This window comes from Ixodes scapularis, unplaced genomic scaffold (assembly GCF_016920785.2).
Source record: "Ixodes scapularis isolate PalLabHiFi unplaced genomic scaffold, ASM1692078v2 PGA_scaffold1__304_contigs__length_218370807, whole genome shotgun sequence".
Lineage (NCBI taxonomy): Eukaryota > Metazoa > Arthropoda > Arachnida > Ixodida > Ixodidae > Ixodes > Ixodes scapularis.
In genome coordinates, this window is record NW_024609846.1 from 147,680,357 (window position 1) to 147,699,476 (window position 19,120).

At 43.5% G+C, this 19,120-nt stretch overlaps 1 protein-coding gene across 1 annotated transcript in view; it reads left to right on the plus strand.

The window, feature by feature from the left end:
- Positions 1 to 19,120, plus strand: part of LOC115323890 (neprilysin-1) — a 105,777-nt gene that overhangs the window by 11,952 nt on the left and 74,705 nt on the right. Inside the window, exons 4-7 of the mRNA XM_040214765.1 lie at positions 4,133 to 4,240; positions 4,460 to 4,659; positions 14,382 to 14,576; positions 14,645 to 14,716. Of these exons, the coding sequence (XP_040070699.1) occupies positions 4,133 to 4,240; positions 4,460 to 4,659; positions 14,382 to 14,576; positions 14,645 to 14,716 (575 nt within the window). The remainder of the gene's footprint in view (positions 1 to 4,132; positions 4,241 to 4,459; positions 4,660 to 14,381; positions 14,577 to 14,644; positions 14,717 to 19,120) is intronic.

Genomic DNA, 19,120 nt, shown 5'->3' on the forward strand with positions numbered 1-19,120 from the left:
CCACCACCCCCATGCATTTACAGGCGCGTTAGATGTAGATTTTATTTTTTAAAAAAAAGATATCTATATTTTTTTTATTAGTGGGAAATAACGCTTGTGGAAACTCTTATGCATCGCACCCACAGCTCCCAAAGTTTATTTAAAAAAATTAAATATTGACTCTGCGCATAGTCAGTGGCGCTGGCGGGCGGTCATGTGTTTGCAATGCGGATCTCCGTATGTAGCTCATCTATAGATCGAAGCGGGCAGGGATGAGGACTGAACTAGAAATTCCTGGGTTCTGAAGCGCGGCCTTTATAGACGTCCCCCAATTGCGATCCACTAGAACACCTGTAAATTGCATCCCTATTATATATTTCAAATTGGCTGACTTATGTCATCAGAATATTCCAAACATTTGGACTGTTAATATCAAAGGAGCGTTTGGCGTCGTACAATCAACACCTTTAACCGATTGGTACATAGCTGCGCATCGGCACTCAGCTAACTAACCATCAAGTCTTCCTATAGATGAATTTATAATATTTGTGTCTGCTCTGTTTTTTTGTCGGTCCGTCAACGTCGGCTTTTGTGGCACGACATTTTAGTATGATGTCGCTACGGCAATGCCTGCAGGAACGCGGACTAAGTATACACACAAGTCTGTAGATTTAAGAGGGCAAATTATTCTAGCACGTGACAGGCGAGACTGAATGTCCAACGTGCCTAAATGTCCAACGAGACGAAAGATCCAACCGAGACGGAATGTACAACGAGCCTGAATGTCCATCGAGACGAAAGATCCAACCGAGACGGAATGTCCAACGAGCCTGAATGTCCAACGAGACGGAAGATCCAACCGAGACGAAATGTCCAACGAGCCTGAATGTCCAACGTGCCTGAATATCCATTATTGGATCTTCCGTCTCGTTGGACATTCAGGCTCGTTGGACATTCCGTCTCGTAATCGCCGCCTTAGGTAGGAATTTAAAGTTTTCAATTTCTAACTTTTTACTGAAGTAATTTGTTCGGTGAATTTATTGTACACCTAACGCACGTTCTTCGGCCACCTCTGTCAAAACTCCTTAGCTTGATACGTTCAGAAACATATTTAAGCGGACCTTCAAACAGCCATTGATTCTTCTGACTCATCCTGTATTTCCATATAAAGCAGATTTCTTGTCTTTTATTAAAGCGTGATTTAGGATCCTTTACCGTTTTCATAATTCGGATAATTCGTTAAATATCTCTCCAAATTAAGAACTGATGTCTGTTCTCCACCAATTCCTTATTCACAAAAAGTCTGCGGTGCGCTTTGATATATTTAGATTCTGCGCGCATGAATTACTGAGATGTCTCATTCAATGATGCTAGTTTCATATATCCTTCACAATCAAGACACTTGGAGGATGCTTCTAATTAAAAAGAGGTGCTCCTGAATACAAAAATTGCGACTCCACAGTTCACCTATGATATAAGGTAGGAAGCTTCTGGAGGTGACATGATGCCACCAGACCTGAAGCCAGAAGTGAGATGGGAAACGCCTCCAATGATGTCCAACACCACAGCTGTGGTTTCGGTCACAGCTGTTTTGCTGTGACCAAACCCCAAAGGCGAAAAAAATACACAAAGGCGTTGAACGCCGTGATGATGCAGGTTAGGTGCTGTTTGATGGGCCCGACCGAATTGTAGCGTCAGTTGCGGTTCGGATTTAGAGTGCAGACATTGACCACGATTCCAAGTGTAAATAGTGCCTTGCATACCACCCTGCTGCCAGCCAACACAAGGAGTAGACGAAGGAAGTATGTGGCTAGCGACGTGGCCGACCAATCTGGTGTTCGGCTTCTCGACTCCAGATACACTCTCAAAACGCCTGCGAGCTGACTTTCCTGCAGAACACGAATAGAGCCCATAACGGCAAACATTAAAAGTCTTCGACCAAATAACGAAGCTGAGCATACTCTAGACCAGTGTCCGGTATGTGCCATGGGCGCCGTTATGTTGGTTTATGCTCACGCCATGACACAGTAGGGGGTGCGGCGCTTTTTGCCAGACCCCGTTTTTTTTATTTTTTAGAAACCTTCATACACATGGTAACGCAAGAACGTCAGAAATGCATAGTTACGAAGCTCCATGAACCTCACCGATGCCAAAAGTGATGTTAAAACGAAAAATATTCCTTTTAGGCGCAGCCCTTCTCGTCACGAGAGCTTGCGTTTGAGGGTATCATTTCCCATTTTTATCGCTTTGGGCTAGGATTTCGGGCACTGGTTTACAAGCTCTGCGAAATTAAATGTGCTCAGTAACAATGAACCAGTGACCTGCACATCATTCTCATGTTCTCTGCACTCATAGCTCTTCTTTTTTCTTTTTTTTAAATACTTTAGCATTTATTGCCCAGGTGCACGCATCCGCCTTTCGTTTGGACTAGTTTGGACTGGTTTGGACTGGACTAGACTGGAGGGAACTGGCTGTATGAGGTCGCGACACGGTGCGCTGTTCCTGTCGTGCTCTTTCGCTTCGTTCGTTCGCTCATTACGTGCAGTTTCCCTCGTGCATGAAGGAGAGAGTTTTCTGGCACGCTTCCGGTGACGCGCCCCGGAAGCGGAGGAGGGAGAAAGTTGTGGTGGTTGCATCCGAAACAGCCAACGCCCGGGAGAATAGACTGGCTCGCCCAACACAACAGTATGCGGACTGTTACGAGGATGCAATTTTCATCCCTTGCTCAGTAGAAAACCCTGCACTAAATCCAAATGTATTTTGCCGAGAATCAGCTCAACGAGAGCAGCGAGTTCGGCGTATGTTTATCTAGTCTGATCGTATTCTGAGCTTTGTCATTTGCAGAGATTTTCTTATCATTGGCCGTGACTGGCTGTCTCCGTGTTCTGCAGGAAACTTAACTTAAATACCGTAATTTTTTTTTAGCCTGGCTTGGTTTGGCAGTGGTTACCACGCATTGAACGGCGCATGGGTTTCCGTTTTACTCATTGTCGCTGTCACTTAGGATACAGCGAACGTGGCTGACACTTATATCTGAACTGACCATGATTTCTGGTAAAGCATAGTTTTACAAGGCCCATTTCCACTTTTGGAAAGCCTGCTTTTGGCCATGCTTGTGAACCAAACAAAACCAGGTCATTTAGGGTTGTCCCTACAGCTGACGTGCACGTTTAAAGACTTGACATTCAATCTCCTTTCAAGTGAGGCTGCTGAATCAGCGTCATTGGCCAACAAAATTAGCTTCTAAATTTTAACTATCATGTGTTCCCACCGTGACCATGATGGTCCTCTGAACAGACTGAATAACATGTTTAGCGGATTGCGATGGAATGCATATTGCATTGGTATATTAAAGTTTTAAACGCTTTGGTAAAAACATGTAAGCATGAGATAGCATAAATAAGAAAAAAAAGCGGCCTTTTTTTATTGGTAAGCCCTGTCTGCGTGAAATTACCAAATGACTTGGTACATCCTTTTTCTTCCAATGATCCTTCAGTCGTAAGAAACACCACACTGGTCCTGACTGCAATTTGTATATTTCGCAAAAACAAAAAAATAAGCATGGCACCAGTTTAAGTCATGGATGAAGAAAGAATAAAACAATTAAAACAGGGACAACACAACCACATCTTTCAACACAACAGGGACAACACAACCACATGAAAGATGTGGTTGCGTTGTCCCTGTTTTAATTGTTTTATTCTTTCTTCATCCATGACTTAAACCAACACGCTCTTCTCCCAAGCATACCAGTTTAAGTGTTTTTTTCTTTTTTTGCTTATACCTGAGACTCACACGTATTTGTATGCCTTTAAATATCAACACTAGCACCCTTCGGGTGCCTATATGCTAAATTGTAAGGCGACACATTACGAGGCCTATGAACGCAATTCATTTAAAGTGCCACACCATCATCGGGATCACCCTATATATTGTCAGGCGGGTAGAATAGCTTGCTTTACCGTGCGAGTAGAATAGAATAGCCATATGGTGCATCAAAACTTGTGTATAATCAAAAGCACGCACGCCCCCACAGCAGGAGCCGTGGGAATAAAAGTACATAAATATGAATCGTATTCATCTGACAATAGTCGTGGAAAGGTATTATTGCGGCCTTTTTAATCGCCCATTCACGTGTTCGCCTGTTTTGCAGCTGCCCTATCACGGATAAGCTACATACCTCTAACTCTCACTCACAAGACTCTGCCGTACCAGATGGTCCCTCAGAAGGTCAGCTTGGCCTACAAGGCTTGCCTACGTGGTGAGCAAAGCTTTTGCATTGTTTGAAGTTATTTTTTATTAAAGGGAGGGGGGGGGGGGGGGTTGTTTTGGTGAATACAACACCAAATGCTGCAATTGTAGTAGAAAAAGAAACGGCCTGTTAATATTTTTATGAATGTTCAAAACGTCATATGCACATTGAACTGTGTGAGTTAAGAAAGCTTCCTTAATGAAACAAAGGCTACAATAACCCTTCCAGATACGGCGGATTATATTTGGAAACTTGATATTACAAGGACTCTTATGGAACATGGAATTAGTAACTGGCCACGAAAACGCGCCGAGGTCGACAAAGTAAAAAAGAGCCTTGGACAATTGCTTCAAGAGACAGGACTTAAACCCTTATTAAATTATGCTGTGGTGAAGAAATCGTCTTTTCCTTCTGGGTATCGTCTCCAAGTAAGTTAGCAAGACATGGTATAATGTTGTAATGTAGTTGTGTTGGGGCATCTGTCGTATGCGTTATTTAATATTTGAAGTGTTAAAAAAGTAGAAACCAATCACGAAGAGACTAAAAGGGCAAGGCCATCATTCTCTTCCCGGATACCACGCGGTGTTCGTAAACTATTGGAGTACGTTGAACATTACACTTTTTTTCGTCATATAGTTTCGTAGTTGTCGCTACAGCGCTACCGTCTTTCATACCATCCGCGACTCTTGTAGTTTCTTTAACAACGTTTATGTTCCCACATGGAAGTTACCTCTCACGCGAGACCACGCGAGTGGCATGCTTTTGCGACTTCACAAAAATATATGATGCAAACTGAAATTAAGTTAAAAAAACGTTTTAGAGTTAGATAAGCCACCTCGTGAATCATTGGCTATTTTCTGTGGAAAACTGGCGGATTAACGCCTAGGCCAAGAACAGGCTGGCGAAGTCATAAAGAAATGTCTCCGGTATATACATTTACAACGACAGACTTCTCCTGCGCATGAAACTTGTGGTATTGTTTGCGTTGTTTCTCTCATTTTATGTTATGTAATATACATTTAGTTTTTCCCGACACCTAGGGGCTAACAGGGAGTTCAGGCTTCCTAAAACATTGTTTCCGCTCCACTACGCCTGGTGTAATTTTCTGTGCTGAACTCTAAATCTCGCAGAGGGTGCGGAGTTTGCGAAACGGCGCAAACTCTACGGACGTTTTTTGTATATAGATGGTTCCCGCAGTCTCGCAACACCTCCACAGATTCTAAAACAAAAATAGGTGTAGGACTCACCTCCTAAGAATGCACCCGACTTGTCACTGTGGACTCCTGTTTAAAGGGACCATGAAGACGATTTGGAAGTTCAGTTTGACCATTCAAATAGATGTCGGGCGTCTTCCAGGCATTGTTGACGAAATTTTAGCCCCATGTTGTGCTTGCGCGCCGCACAATTTCATTCAACATGTACAGTAAAAATCACACCGGGACACATGACAACGAGACCCCAGACTGCGGAAGATATCCACCTTTCCAGTCACGTGTACCTTGACATCAATTGAGGCTGGTCAGATGATTGGTAAAATGAACGGAGTACGTTCGTCTTTGGTTTTAATCGAAAGTTGTAATACTTCGTTTCTAAACTCAATAGCAAAGAAAACCATACATTTCATCAGAACGCTTTTCTGCAATAGCTATAAAATACTTTTTCAGTCCGGTGACGCATGGACTAAAATAGCAGAGCACTTTTTACTCGTGAATATTGGGTGGGTACTAACTTAAAAAGCGTTCAGTGTGCAATAACATTAATTTTTTATTTTCTCATGACAAATACAAGAAATGGCGCATCATTGGGGTTCTCTCCGTTTTGTCACATGATTCTTCGTTTCATGCGTGAATATAAGTGCAAAATTTGTTCCAGGCTGACGTACGGCAGTTTCGGACACTCGTCCGGGTCCACGTCAAAAAGCTTCTTTCCGATCTCGCCTAGCACGCCGCGATCTATCCTGCGAGTGAGTTTTGAGCCTGTCGTATACTCAAGTGTTGTGCGCGAATATGCGGGAACGACGACATCTGTAAGTGCCCCTGCGCGATCTCAAGACTTTTCACTTTTACGCCGAAACTACTCGAGCAGGACCAGGCATACATGTGTCATGTCTTGGGCTAGCAAATTTGATGGCGTTCGGGTTAAACTTGTCACGGTGTCCTCTTTCACTTAGTACGCAACAGCGTCACACAACTATTATTTTTCTCCGTAATGCGATAGCGCCTCCCCTAACACGATTGGCAATAAATGATGTGGCCAAACAAATAAGGTCTATACACACAGTTGCGTTTTACTAAGTTTGACCGCGTTGTGTCGTCAAACGGCCGCGAGTCACAGCTTCATTCGTGCTTGGTGTGAAGCGTTGTAACCTATTCAGGGAGAGGTCGGCAAGCGGAATACAAAGCGCGAATTTTCTGGTTGCTCGTGATCGCTCCGCGGTAAAACGCTTTCGAACCACAAAGCGTCGCTATAGCTCACGGCACCATATTTGCTTATGAAAACTAGATTCTATCTAAGCCGACGGGAAATGATACATTAATTACCTCTATTTTAAGAGAATTCGTATGACAGGAAAGACGAACATCAGTTTCGATTTCGTTGATATTCGCTATACGAAATATTAAGCTTTATGGAACTGTATAAAAATATTAAGCATATTGCAATGTACTAGGAGAATAAAAAAACAACCTTTTCTCTACAAAAAAAAAAAAAACTTCAAAATCGTCTTCATGGTCCTTTTAAGAAGATAACATTACTCCCTGCAATTGGGTGCAACTTTGAACCCAGGCTTAGGGGGTAACTTTGCTTCCTTAAGAAAATTAATTTAGGCCCTTGTGGGGCAAAAATATATGTGCCACAAGAGGCTGTTTTTGCCTACTTTTGGGAGTAAGACTATATGTTTTCAGCATATATTTACCTCCTTTTAGGGGTAAGAGCAAATGCCACCATTTAGGTGCACGTCAACAGCTTTCGGCGTTAGACCACTTGTTATATAGTCTGGTTTTCTTTTTTCTGGGGATAATGTCATTAAGAAGTATGGAGCGTTAACTTTCCCGCAAAGAATATGAGGGCGCAAATCGCTGCAATATATGGAGTATGCTCGGCGATTGACGCGGGTAATATGCTTAGACCTAAAAAAAGAACAGTCAGCTGTGCAACTGTAGATGGGTTTTACTATGCTCATTTCAAGATTGCAATCTATTTGTGTTTATTTCTTTTTAGGTTAAGACATTTCAAGCATCGCCGAACTCCCTTCGTATATTGCAGCGGTTGGCTTTACACACGGCCATTGAAATAAAAAGTCAAAAACAGTATAGTTTTGTACAAAAAAAAGTATGTCACAACTCCCAAGTACATTGCAGCCACCGCACTAAAATAAACTCGTGACAACTTACAAGTATATTCAGTGTCGTTCGTAATTTCTCTGAGCTCGCTGAAATCGAAGAAAGCGTTAGAAGTTGGAAGGCATTCACGAAATACGAATTATAAAAAGTCGGATTAAAACACTATGAAAAACCTATAGTGATGCACTTCACAAGTGTTAAGGAAACTATTCAATTTATTGCCAAACCTTACTGCCGAATGCTCAACTTTGGCAAATTTGAAAATATTTTGGCCGAAGTAATTTTTCAGTATAAAATCGTGTGCGTTTTTTATTTATACATGAAAAAAAAAAAAGCCAAAAAAAAAACTAAAATGCGGAAAAAAGAAAACAAACAAACAAACACACACGAGAAAAGACACACGCAAGCACCGTGTGACTCACACGGTGCTTGCGTGCGTCTTTTTACTCCAATTTATTTCCTCTAGGTATACCGTCAATTTCCTCTCGGAAATACGCAAGCAACGAATGTACAAAACAAATATTAAGAAACAAGTCAAGTGCCCAAATGCGAAGAGAAAATCAAAATAAAACAGCAGACTGCTCTTACCTGCAGAATACTTGTGCCCTCTTACGTACCATGAGATGAGATGACTGAGAAAACAGCACAAACTGCTTGTAGTGATGGTCTTCAGTAAACATCCAGGACTGCTGACTAAATAACCCTTAGAAGTTGATGCAGATAGTACATATAGACATATTTAATTAACTTCGAATAATGCAAACACGGACCACCTAACACCGCCTACTGAATGATCAGACTTTCAGACACATGTGATCACAAACGCAATAAATGGTATGATGACGACAAAATAATTGCTATTCCCGATACAGAAAATAACTTAATCAGCTTATTCCCTAATATGCAGCATATTAGGGAATAAGCTGATTAAGTTATTAAGTTAAGCCAGACACATGTATCGGTGTTTGCGGTGTGCCAGAATAATTAACTCCGACATTTATATTTTCAATCTTGAGGTGACGAGATTGGGAATCAAACAAGGTGTTTGGCCGGGGAAGCTAGTAAATGCCTGATCCGCTCTTACTCTGCGAAAAGACACGACCTTGTGAGATCCTGATTTCGGATTTCAACGTCGAACGCGACAAAACAATGGTGACAAAAGGAGGGAACCCCCTTCCTCCTCCCGCCCTAAATGTAGGCGATCCCTCGATAGGCATGGCGCCTTTACGCCCGGCCCCATCAGACGCCACCGCTCAACCCCCCCCCCCCCCCCCCCCCCCCCGCCTCCCCAACCCTCCACACACGCAAACACCAAATAAAACTCCTGGCTACACCATTGAATTAAGAATGGCTGTGTCACGGGTGAGAACGTGGTAAAGATAGGTAAAGAAAATATGCAATACAAATCACACGAACACAAGTGGTACATGCCGCAACAAAACAGCAAAGGACTATACATGTGCAACCAAATTTGAAAGGAACATCAGACACATGCAAAGACAAAATACATTTTCTTGAACAGCCTGGACGGGAAATGGAAGGAATAAAATTAATTTACAACGAACAAGAAAGAAATTTATGAGCGTCCGCGGAAAAGTGGCCTCTATAATTGTCACGTGAGTGGCCGCTATTTATCACGTGGTGCTCGCGCTCTTTCGGAAGCTTCCTTCGGTCTCTAAAAGTAACTTATTCATCTTCGTTTGAAGTGCAACAAATAAAGAATATTAATAAGTAACCTTTAGAGCCCAAAGAAAGCTCCTGAAAGAGTGCAAGCAGCACGCGACAGGCCTGTACTCCGGTAAGAAAATGACGCCGGTTCGCGTCGGAGTGTTCTGCTTCGGCGGCGGCGGTGGCGGCGTGGCGGTGGTGGCGCAGCGCGGCGGCGCACGTGCCTGCCACGTGACCAGCGCTGGCTGCTCGCGCGGGCGCCAACTGCAAATTCGTTTTGCGCCGTAAATACAGCTATAAACGTTTCTTTTTTCCTTCGTTGTAAATTCGTTTTATCTTTTATGACACTCTTTTTCCATCTAGGCTGTTCAAAAATTTGCTTTTTTTCCCTTTGCATGTGTCATTTAAAGTGCTTTGAAATCTATCAGCGTGCTAACAGTAATGGCTTTTTTTTAGGATGAATGCATATACTTCTAAATTCAGTTAATACATTTTTGTGGATAATTTTGAGCTATACTCACCTAGAACACGTTAGCAACTGGCACAACAGAATAAATGACATTATCTACCACACAAGAGAAAACAGAGCTATTCTCTATGACGGGAGCTGTCTGTGTCCTAGGAACGTATTCGGCTACTAGCGGGTGCTGTTCATTACTGACCAGAGCGGACCAAACTTCGAACTAGAGTGCTTCAAGTTGATTTTCATCATGTCTGCGAGAATATCAGTGCAGTGTCTGTTCGATTGGAAATTGATTCTGATGGGAACAGCACCTACAGGTCACCACAGCCTACATTTCTGTATTTCGTGCTACTGTGCTCATTCATGGAAAATGCGTTGCCTTAACACTAAGCTACCAGTTTTGAACAAAGAAGTCCTCACCAGTACAACTTTTGTTTTCTACCTCAGCTGATAGTCATCATTTGCACGGTCTCGCTAATGGAGCGAGTCAACTTCCTTTGGGGCCTCGTGGTATGGGGATGGGCGCGTCCTGGTCCGGATGGTGACGACCGATGACGGTGTTCGCCTGATGACAGCTCCCGGGAAGTTGATAATAAAAAAACACTAAAAGTTGTTCGATCCCGCTGGACACATTGCGACGTTGGTTGGCTTTACAGTGGCCAGTGTGGCCACACTTATTATGTAACAAAACAACTCAACAGTGACTTAAAATCCCAAAATTAAACCCCGTACTTTTATTCCCAGTCTCCCAAAATCAAATCGAAGCCAATCCTCCAGAATCCTCTCGGGGATCCTTTTGTAGACTCGTAGGGGCCTCCTTTCCCCTCAGGGACCGACCAATCCCTTCAAATTTCACCACTCCCACGTAGTACACTGTTCTCCAATGGTCGGCGAGCTGTCAGCCTGGCGCTCCAACCGCCAAATCCAAATTCTTTCCATAGTCAACCCCTGCGTTTTACGAAGACTGACTGGCACCAACAGCTAAATTATTACATCGGGTGAAAAGCGACAATTTGATACTAAGCGGCGAAACCCTCTATATACAGGCACACTCGGTTAAAAGCGCAAGCAGCTCCAAACACGAGTTCTCCCCGCACCGCCTCTCGAAACCCGAGACGTTTCTTAACGACCGCGGGGGAAACCAACACCACCTAGAAGAGAAGGCCGTGGCGCTCCGAGTGGGCACGTCACAATGGCGGAGGAAGGAAGGCCATGGCGCAACTACGTGAGAAAATGCCGCTGTCGACGCATATCGGCGCATTAATGTTCGTGCGCGTTTATCCAATATTAATACACGTTTTAAAAGCGCAGTCTTGTACAATTTATTATATATATAATATAAACGTAATATACAACCCGTTACCAAGGTTTAAACTACCAAATTTATATTTTTGATTATCCCCGTAACCGCGGGACTAAGCGCAGTCCCGCAGCTCCCCACACTTTTCGAATGAACCGGCTTCGAATTTCCGATGCGACATCTTCCCTCCTACGGGCTCTGATTCTGGTAAATTTACGTTGCGTGTGAGCTGCTGACTGCATGCAAAGGTACGCGAGACATTTCAGAAGGGAAAGGAACCAAAAAAAGATCCATTCATCACCGCTGGGAGAAAGCGCACACGAGGAAGAGATGGGTGGACAATGTTAAGCCTCTCGTCCCACACTGCTGATGCTGCTCTCGTGTGTGTGTGTGTGTGGTTTTGTCCTACCCATCGCTTTTTTTTTTTTCGTCGTCACCGCAGTCTCGGGTAGATTTCTTTTGTGTGTGTGTGTGTGTGTTCGCTTGATACTACGGCATTTACGTGGATTCGCGAAACAAGTCCTGCTACGGTTTGACTGACGTGTGTGGCAACTAGTCAACAATGACACTTGCCGGTGACCTCTTTCGACAGAGAGAGACTTCTTGTAGTTCGTGTTAAATTTTTTTCGTGATGGATCGTGTGGGACGTATGGGTACGATCGACAGGTGAGGAACAACCTATTTACTGGCTTTCTTGGTCATGTAAGACGCAACTAAAGTGCTGCAGTCGATATTTTTTTTAAATATTGTGATAGAATGGAGTTTTGTTCTTCGTCATTATCCGTTTGCTATTGTGTCGACATTTATAATTATGCGTGGTAATATTCTAGTTTTTACTAAAACGTAAATAACAAGTTTGTGTGATTATTGAAAGTGCGTTGCTTGTGCTTATGTGTTTGTTTATACTAATGTTATTTTGCTGCCTTTACTGCGTTTATACTAGAATCTTTACTGTATTAAGGTAATAGTAATATTGTATACAGAATAGGTTATATTTTGTTCTTAGGCACCTCGAGCCCATAGGGAGAATTAAATTAGTTGACTGTAAATAGTAAGTTTAGTACCCCTGCCACATGAAAAAGTTAATATATCTTGATTAAATATTACGGGATTTAACCAGCTCGCTGTTTTGAGTGATTAAATAAGCGTCGCAAACTGACTTGTCGGCCCCATAATGCCATTCGATCGAAATTACATTACTTTTGCCATGTGGCCGGGGTATGATGCGAGAATTCGGTGACTGCACGCGATAACATCGCTTACGTGACCGTGACACCAGTCGAGCCGTGTCCGCATCAACTACGTCTACCTGATTTTTAACTGTGATCTGTATTGCTGTGTCCAATCACTGCGTGTCTCGACATTTTGTCGAAGTATTTCTGTATGAAATATGCATTCCTACAGCAATAATTGCGTGACTCGATGTTTTCTCTCATACACCTACCTCGTACCATTTCATACCGATTATTTAGCGGTATAATATTTTGCCCGTGTAATAAAATATCTTGAAGACCCCTTGCTATGCGCAGCTTTCAATTTAGCTAATAAGACACGCTTACGTGACTAAAAGCACGTTACGACGATCGATCCACGCGCGTTGCCTTCGCTTCGCCGCGCGTCTCCGATGGCCTTCCCTCGCGACGTCACGAGTAGAGCGCTACGGCCTTCTCTTCTAGGAGGTGTTGGGGAAACTCTCCCACCTCGGCCGCGATGCGTCCGCACATGCTCCCCCCAAAGCGCCGACACCAACATTGAAAGTTAAAAAAAAAAAAAAAAAAAAAAAAAACAATGCCGGCGCAACTCTGGAAAGAGCAACTTTTCTAACAAAACTCACCTTAACTAATAAGCAGGATTTCTTCATACTTAAGAGGACGGTTGTTAGAAATGCACAGTCTACATGATTATGTTTACTGCCCACCTGTTACAGGCATCTCAACCCGTGTACTCGTCATGAGTACGGCAAATGAATGTTATATCTTTATATATTGAAGTATCTTCTCGGTTTTATTTATATACATTTGTTCCAATTGACACATATATGTAGCTTCGAGCTACAAAATAAATATACTTGCAGAGCGTAAGTGGTGTGGTCTTTTCTATAGACTGAGGCTGAAATTTGCTTCAGAGACCAAAAAAGCGATGTCGGCCTGTACAGACTTTCGGAAGGCTCTGATGGTATCTTTCACTGGTTTGTAACCCCTCAAGCAGAATTCTTTAATAAGGTCTGGCTTCAATATTTCGCGCAGTGCAACTTTAAGCGAAGACGACTATTACGAAAAGTCGCACAGCGTTTCTTTCTGGATGATGCAGACGTGCTTTGCGGCAAATCCTTTGCCTCCTTTGTAGATAACAAATTAACAAAACAAATTCACTCCAAAAGAAAGAAAACACATTTTCCAGGTTACACTGTGCGTCTTATTAAAGTCACTCCCTCTTTACTTCCTCTTCACTCTCCCTTCAACCTTTATTTTATACTATGACCTGCCAAAAATGCATCCACAAAGAAAAAACACGAAAGTTACTCCTTAATTAAAAGGTTACCTACCAATAACGACGCTATTTATTCCCAGATGGAGAAAAGTTACTCCCTAATTGTTATAACGGCGGCTATTAAGAAAGCGCAAACAATCCGCTAAAGTGATAAATATCGCCTCTGAGGATCGGCGTTAAGGAGCAAAAACGCTCCATTTACCCAGACGAAATTTCGACCAAAAGGATTAATGCAAAGAAACAAAACAAAATTAGAAACGTAAAGTAGTTTGTCTGCTCTGAGAGATCATGATCAGTGACGTCGAGTCTGTCATCCAAACAGACGAAGCTCTACTCGTTCCCTTTTTATTTGGAGGGGGGGGGGGGGGGTACCAGCTGCAGGCAAAGTTGCATCACGGAGCTTCAGTAAAAATGAAATAGACGACGCCGAAAAGAAAAGCTTTTAAACGTTGCAGTGTACACAGCGGAACTGCTTTGATTCATTTTCTACAGTGCTCCGCTTCTCCCGGTAAGGTAGAATTTTCCAAAATATAGCTTTTTATCTGCATTGATGAGGGCCGTCGGAGGACGTCTTACACAATATTTTATTCCGCGATGTTGCGGATGACATAGCCAGGACTATGAAGCACGGGTATTCTAGCTCGCAGGCGCAAATGGGGCGCAAGGAACGTAGCTATACTTATTATTTTGCCCACCCTATACATATCGCCACGGAATTTTTAGACCACTGGCGCAAGGAGAACATACTATGCGTAAAACTTGTAGCCTGTAGTCTCTAACATGAGGCGCAATTAGCGACTTTGGTATGCTAATTTCACATTTGCAATGGTTTCAGATTCAAAGAATTTCAAACTCAACTAACAACTTTTTTTTTTTTTTTTGTTACAGTTAGAGCACAAAAACTACCCATTCATACGGATTGCACAAATGGATTCGGATTGCAAAGATGTCGAGTTTACAAAACTGACCTCTTACGCACGCTATTTGATGCTCTGTATGACGACGCTCCGCCCGTTCTTGAGTGCCGTGGAAGCCTTTGATATTGCTGTTGAAATTTTGAAGGTGGAAATAGAAGTAGCAAATGTAAGGCTTTTTTAGAACGCCTACTGTTATCCCCCTTTGTCTCATGAATTCTGTTATTTCTCTTACAGATTGCAAACTCAAATGGAACTGAAACCATAAGCGACATTAAAATTCAAGATTTTGAAGAGTTGTTTGATGATGTGCGTAAGCCAATTTACTTTATTTTGTATCTCTCTACAGTGATCAAAAAACGAACATCCCAACTGATAACTCGGTTTAAATTCCCTACATATAAAACAAAACAAAATAATTTTTCATAAACGAAGAATCCTTGATAGAGTAGGTTTTTGATAGATCAGCAGTAACGCTAAAGCGTAGGCTCGCGGATTTTCTCCTCTTGCATGATTTGTAAGGCCAATTTATTTTCTGGGTCAAGTAAGCTCCGAGTGCTGTATTGCTCTAAAATATTGTTATATACATAAAAAGAAAGGCAACGACGAAGTTCGCATTTTGAAATTTTTTTACTTCATTATCATTATTTTTATGCTCACAAAATCTTTATTCCTACATACTCAAGCAAACTCTCACATACAGAGAGCTCGTTCTTGAGTAGGTAGACATTATTACATTATTTATATTGTTTTAAAGTTAAAATGAACAGCCGCCCTATGTGTCTGATCGCGTTTAGATTGTGATTTTATATGTTCCGTCATAAAAGCGAAGAACCTATAGTGGTCTTGTTTTTTTTAACCTGAAGATAAGTCGCATCAGCGGTTCCACATGCGTCTTCTCTGACGTTAACAGGAAACAAATTGAATTCAAGGCGTCCTCGCGTCACGTTCTTCATCGAATACTCATCATTAATATCCAAATCGCAAGGCCTGGGTGACTGTTATCCGGAACTTTATTAACAAATGATATATTTATCAGCCGATTCTTATGAGAAAACCGTTACGGAGAACCGTCCCGAAGGGTGTGACATCACATTACTGTATGGTATCACATGATACCGTGACGTCACCCTGATGTAACGTGATAACCTTACGTCGCATGACTTCATGGCTTCACCTGACTTTGTGGTGTCACAGTGTCACGTGCCGTCAAAATATCACGTGACAGCATGGCGTAGCGTGCGACGTGTCGGAGTTACGCAGATGGGGTCATGCTTCTGGATAGAATGAGCTGAACATGCATGGGGGGAAAAAGGAAACGAAACTAAGGAAAATTTTGCGAACGCTGGACTAACAACAACTGTATTATTATTATTAAAGCTCTCCATTTCCCTCCTCTACTATGTTTACCGCTACTCTGCGGTATTATACTTCTAACAGGCGGAGCTACCTCTTATTTATTTGCCCGAAGCAATCGATTGTCTGCCTTAGGAACATTTTGTTTTTCTTTCTTGCGCAGCACAACAAATGGGGCGATAACATGCCGCATGTGAGCACTAATGTGCCGCATGTGAGTAAGAATATTTAGAGGCATTTGATTATCGTGCGGTACATGCTATATGAACCAAACTGACCGTTAGAACACAGAAAGAACAAGAGAACACGCGGCTTCATTAAATAACCTACCGGTAGGAGCACACTTATCAGTCCATTTCAGGAGGCACTAATGAACTGCAATGTTGCACAGCATAAAAACACTGTCAGAAACAGCAGACGATCTTGCTAGAAAATTAGTGGAGGCGCTGGCCACTGGCGGAAAGGCCGATGACCCTGCTAGTGCCCCATCTGTTGCGCTGCACCAGAAAGAAAACATGTTCCTCCCTGGGGAGGGAGGGGGGGGGGGGGATTATTTGTGAAAATTAACAAGCTCCACAGTTTAGAAATATAAAACGGGAGAGCAGCGGAAACATACTAGAGGAGGAAAAAAGGTTTTTAATTTGAATATAGCTGAATAGTCTAGCCATTTTGTTTTTGGTAAGGTACCATATAACACAAAAACTGCTGTATGGTACCTTACCAATTCCGGTAAGGTGCCGGCAATGGAAGTCGACGGGCCAACTGCGAGCCGAACGCTGGACGCTGCTCTCGTCTCCTCACTGAATGGACACCTGTGCCAGCCGAACTTCTCGCTCGAATGCCTCTGTGGAACTCGCGGGGCAAAAACTCCACATGCTCAGACGTATAGTGGCGCTCTGCTCTGTGAAACGAACGCGCTCCGGGTTTCCCCGAGACTAAGGTCGCGCACGTGAGAGCGGCAAAGAATTAAAAAAAAAGCAGGCACTCACTTCACCGCAACATGTTCATGCTTGCAAAACAGGCTTCTGCGGGCTGCCATTTTGCGCGATGCTGGCGCCGCGTAACGTTTGCCCCACGTTCGGCTGTGATATGGGTGACGTCATTCAGGTGCGCGAATCTGGATCAACCAGGAAATGCAGTAGCCATTAAGAGCTCAGTGACGTGTGGGCGTGTGGAAGAGAGAGATGTTGACGCAGCAAAAGGCGCACGAAAGCTGGGTTCGGCAATGGATTGCGGGGCTTGTTCGAATAAAGCCGTGTTAATAATGTGTTACCATTAGTACCTATACATCACAAAGAAAAGATGACGCCGTCAGTCTGCGGACAAAACAGAGGAAAGGGAAGCTCGCCGCGTAGACATGAGGAGAGTAGTCAAGGAATATAGGAGAGAGGGAGGCGACGTCACGGGGCGAAAGCCAATGCGCACGCGGGAAACCGGTGAACAGCGAAAGCAGCCTCAGGCAGCAGATGCCGCTGCTAAACGTGCAAGGCGGGCAAACGAGACAGAGGAAGCGAAGCAGCGCCTAGCTCGGCGGATCGCAAGGCGGCGCAAGAACCGGCACGCTCACGCGGGTCCGCGTGCTGCAAAGAGTGGGTCGGAGCAAGCTCGCCTAACCCGCTTCGCCAAAAAAAAAAAAAAAAAAAAAATGTATAGAGGAAGATAATAATAATAATAAATAATAGGAGTTTATTTTCCAACAAAGTACAGGTTGGAGGGCGGCTTGGAAAAAAAGGTCCCAAGCCCCCACTACATCAGCAGCGGCAGAACAGTGAAAAAAAAAGAGAAAAAAAAAAATCAACATTTTTACACGGAACAATCATTTGCACGTATATTAGAAATAAACACATTTCCTAAGGATCCACATTGGTGGATCCTTAGGCAATGTGTAAGCATGGCCCTTGCGAAACGCCATCCACGCCCCCCCTCGTGAAATGCTAGCACTGACCCCGTAACGAGGCCAAGAGAGGCCGCAAAAAATTACAGGAAGCGAAAGAGAAAACCAAACAGTAAAGTGACGGGGTCAGCGTTAGCGTTTCCGAACGGGGACGTGTATGGCGTTTTCCAAGTGTTATGCCAACGCATTCCCCTAAGGATCCACCAATGAATGTTTCTTTTTGTGCGCCCAGCTGGTCATGTACTTCTTGCGGATAACCGGCGTGAACTGTTCCCCGAAGACTTCAGCCTGACGTGCTCCTTGGTAGCGGACTGTTTGCAATTTGGAAGGACTATACTTTGTCTCACCCAACGATGAACTAAAGGCAAAAGCTACGGTCTGCCAGGTCCAATCACGAGCGACTAAAAAATTGTGTGTTTCGATTCACGTGTCGATTGTCGCGTCTCGGATCACTGATGGGGGTGTGTGGTCAGTGGTTCGAATCGACTAGCACTGAGTGACTCGCCAATTTTACATTGCAAAGAAAGCCACGACACAGATGCTGTTTGCAGTGTCGACACTATTAACAACTCCAACGCCCTATAGGTGGTGGGGCGGTAGTTCCAAGATGGCGGAAGAGACGGGGATAGATTCTGCAGGATTTCCCGTGCACCTGCTCGCTGACGCTGGTCAGAGCGCTAAAAGGGATTTATTTGTCTACAAATGCGAAGCGGTCAGGGCAGGAGCATATTACAGGTGACGGAGATGTTGATGCACGTTAAGAAAACGAGCATGCTGATATTTAAAAGTTGCAGAAACCTCAACTTGCGAAGCGTTGTGGTGGGCGAGCGCGTTTCGGGCACCGGCCACGTCACTGTTTGTGGCAGAATATGTCCGAGGGTGATGCAGATATCATGTTTGCGCTTTTCCTGGCCGTTAGTGCTCTAAAAAGTGATCCACAAAAGGTGACCGTCAAGCTTCGGAAGGGCAGCGTTCGCAGTAATGGTGTCTTCGTGTCACAGGCTCACAACTCGCTGCTCACCGTCTCTGTTTTATTGTATTGCAATACGTGATCAAACTGCTCTATGGTCGCTGATAAGAAGTTTGTTACCGCAGGCTACCATGCGGTGTAGCATTGTCCCCGGAAGCTCGCGCTGCGCCTTTGAAGCACAATTTTCAGCGCGCGCAAAGACCGTTGTCGTGGTCTTAACTCTAAAAACAAAAAAAACGGTTGTAATCCTTCCACCCCTTGTCACATATACGACACCCTAAAACTTCAATTCGCTGTGCAAGGCACTGACGTAAAACTAACGGCTCCAAGTTTTACGAGAGGCTTGACAATGGTGCGATATAACATATGAAAGACCTAAAGTACGCATCAAAAAGTACAGAAAAATAAAAAAAACGAGGTTTTGCAGTAGGGTCAGGAAAACACCGATTACATTTTTTTAACAGTCATTTACACTTATTTAAGCTATTTTAAT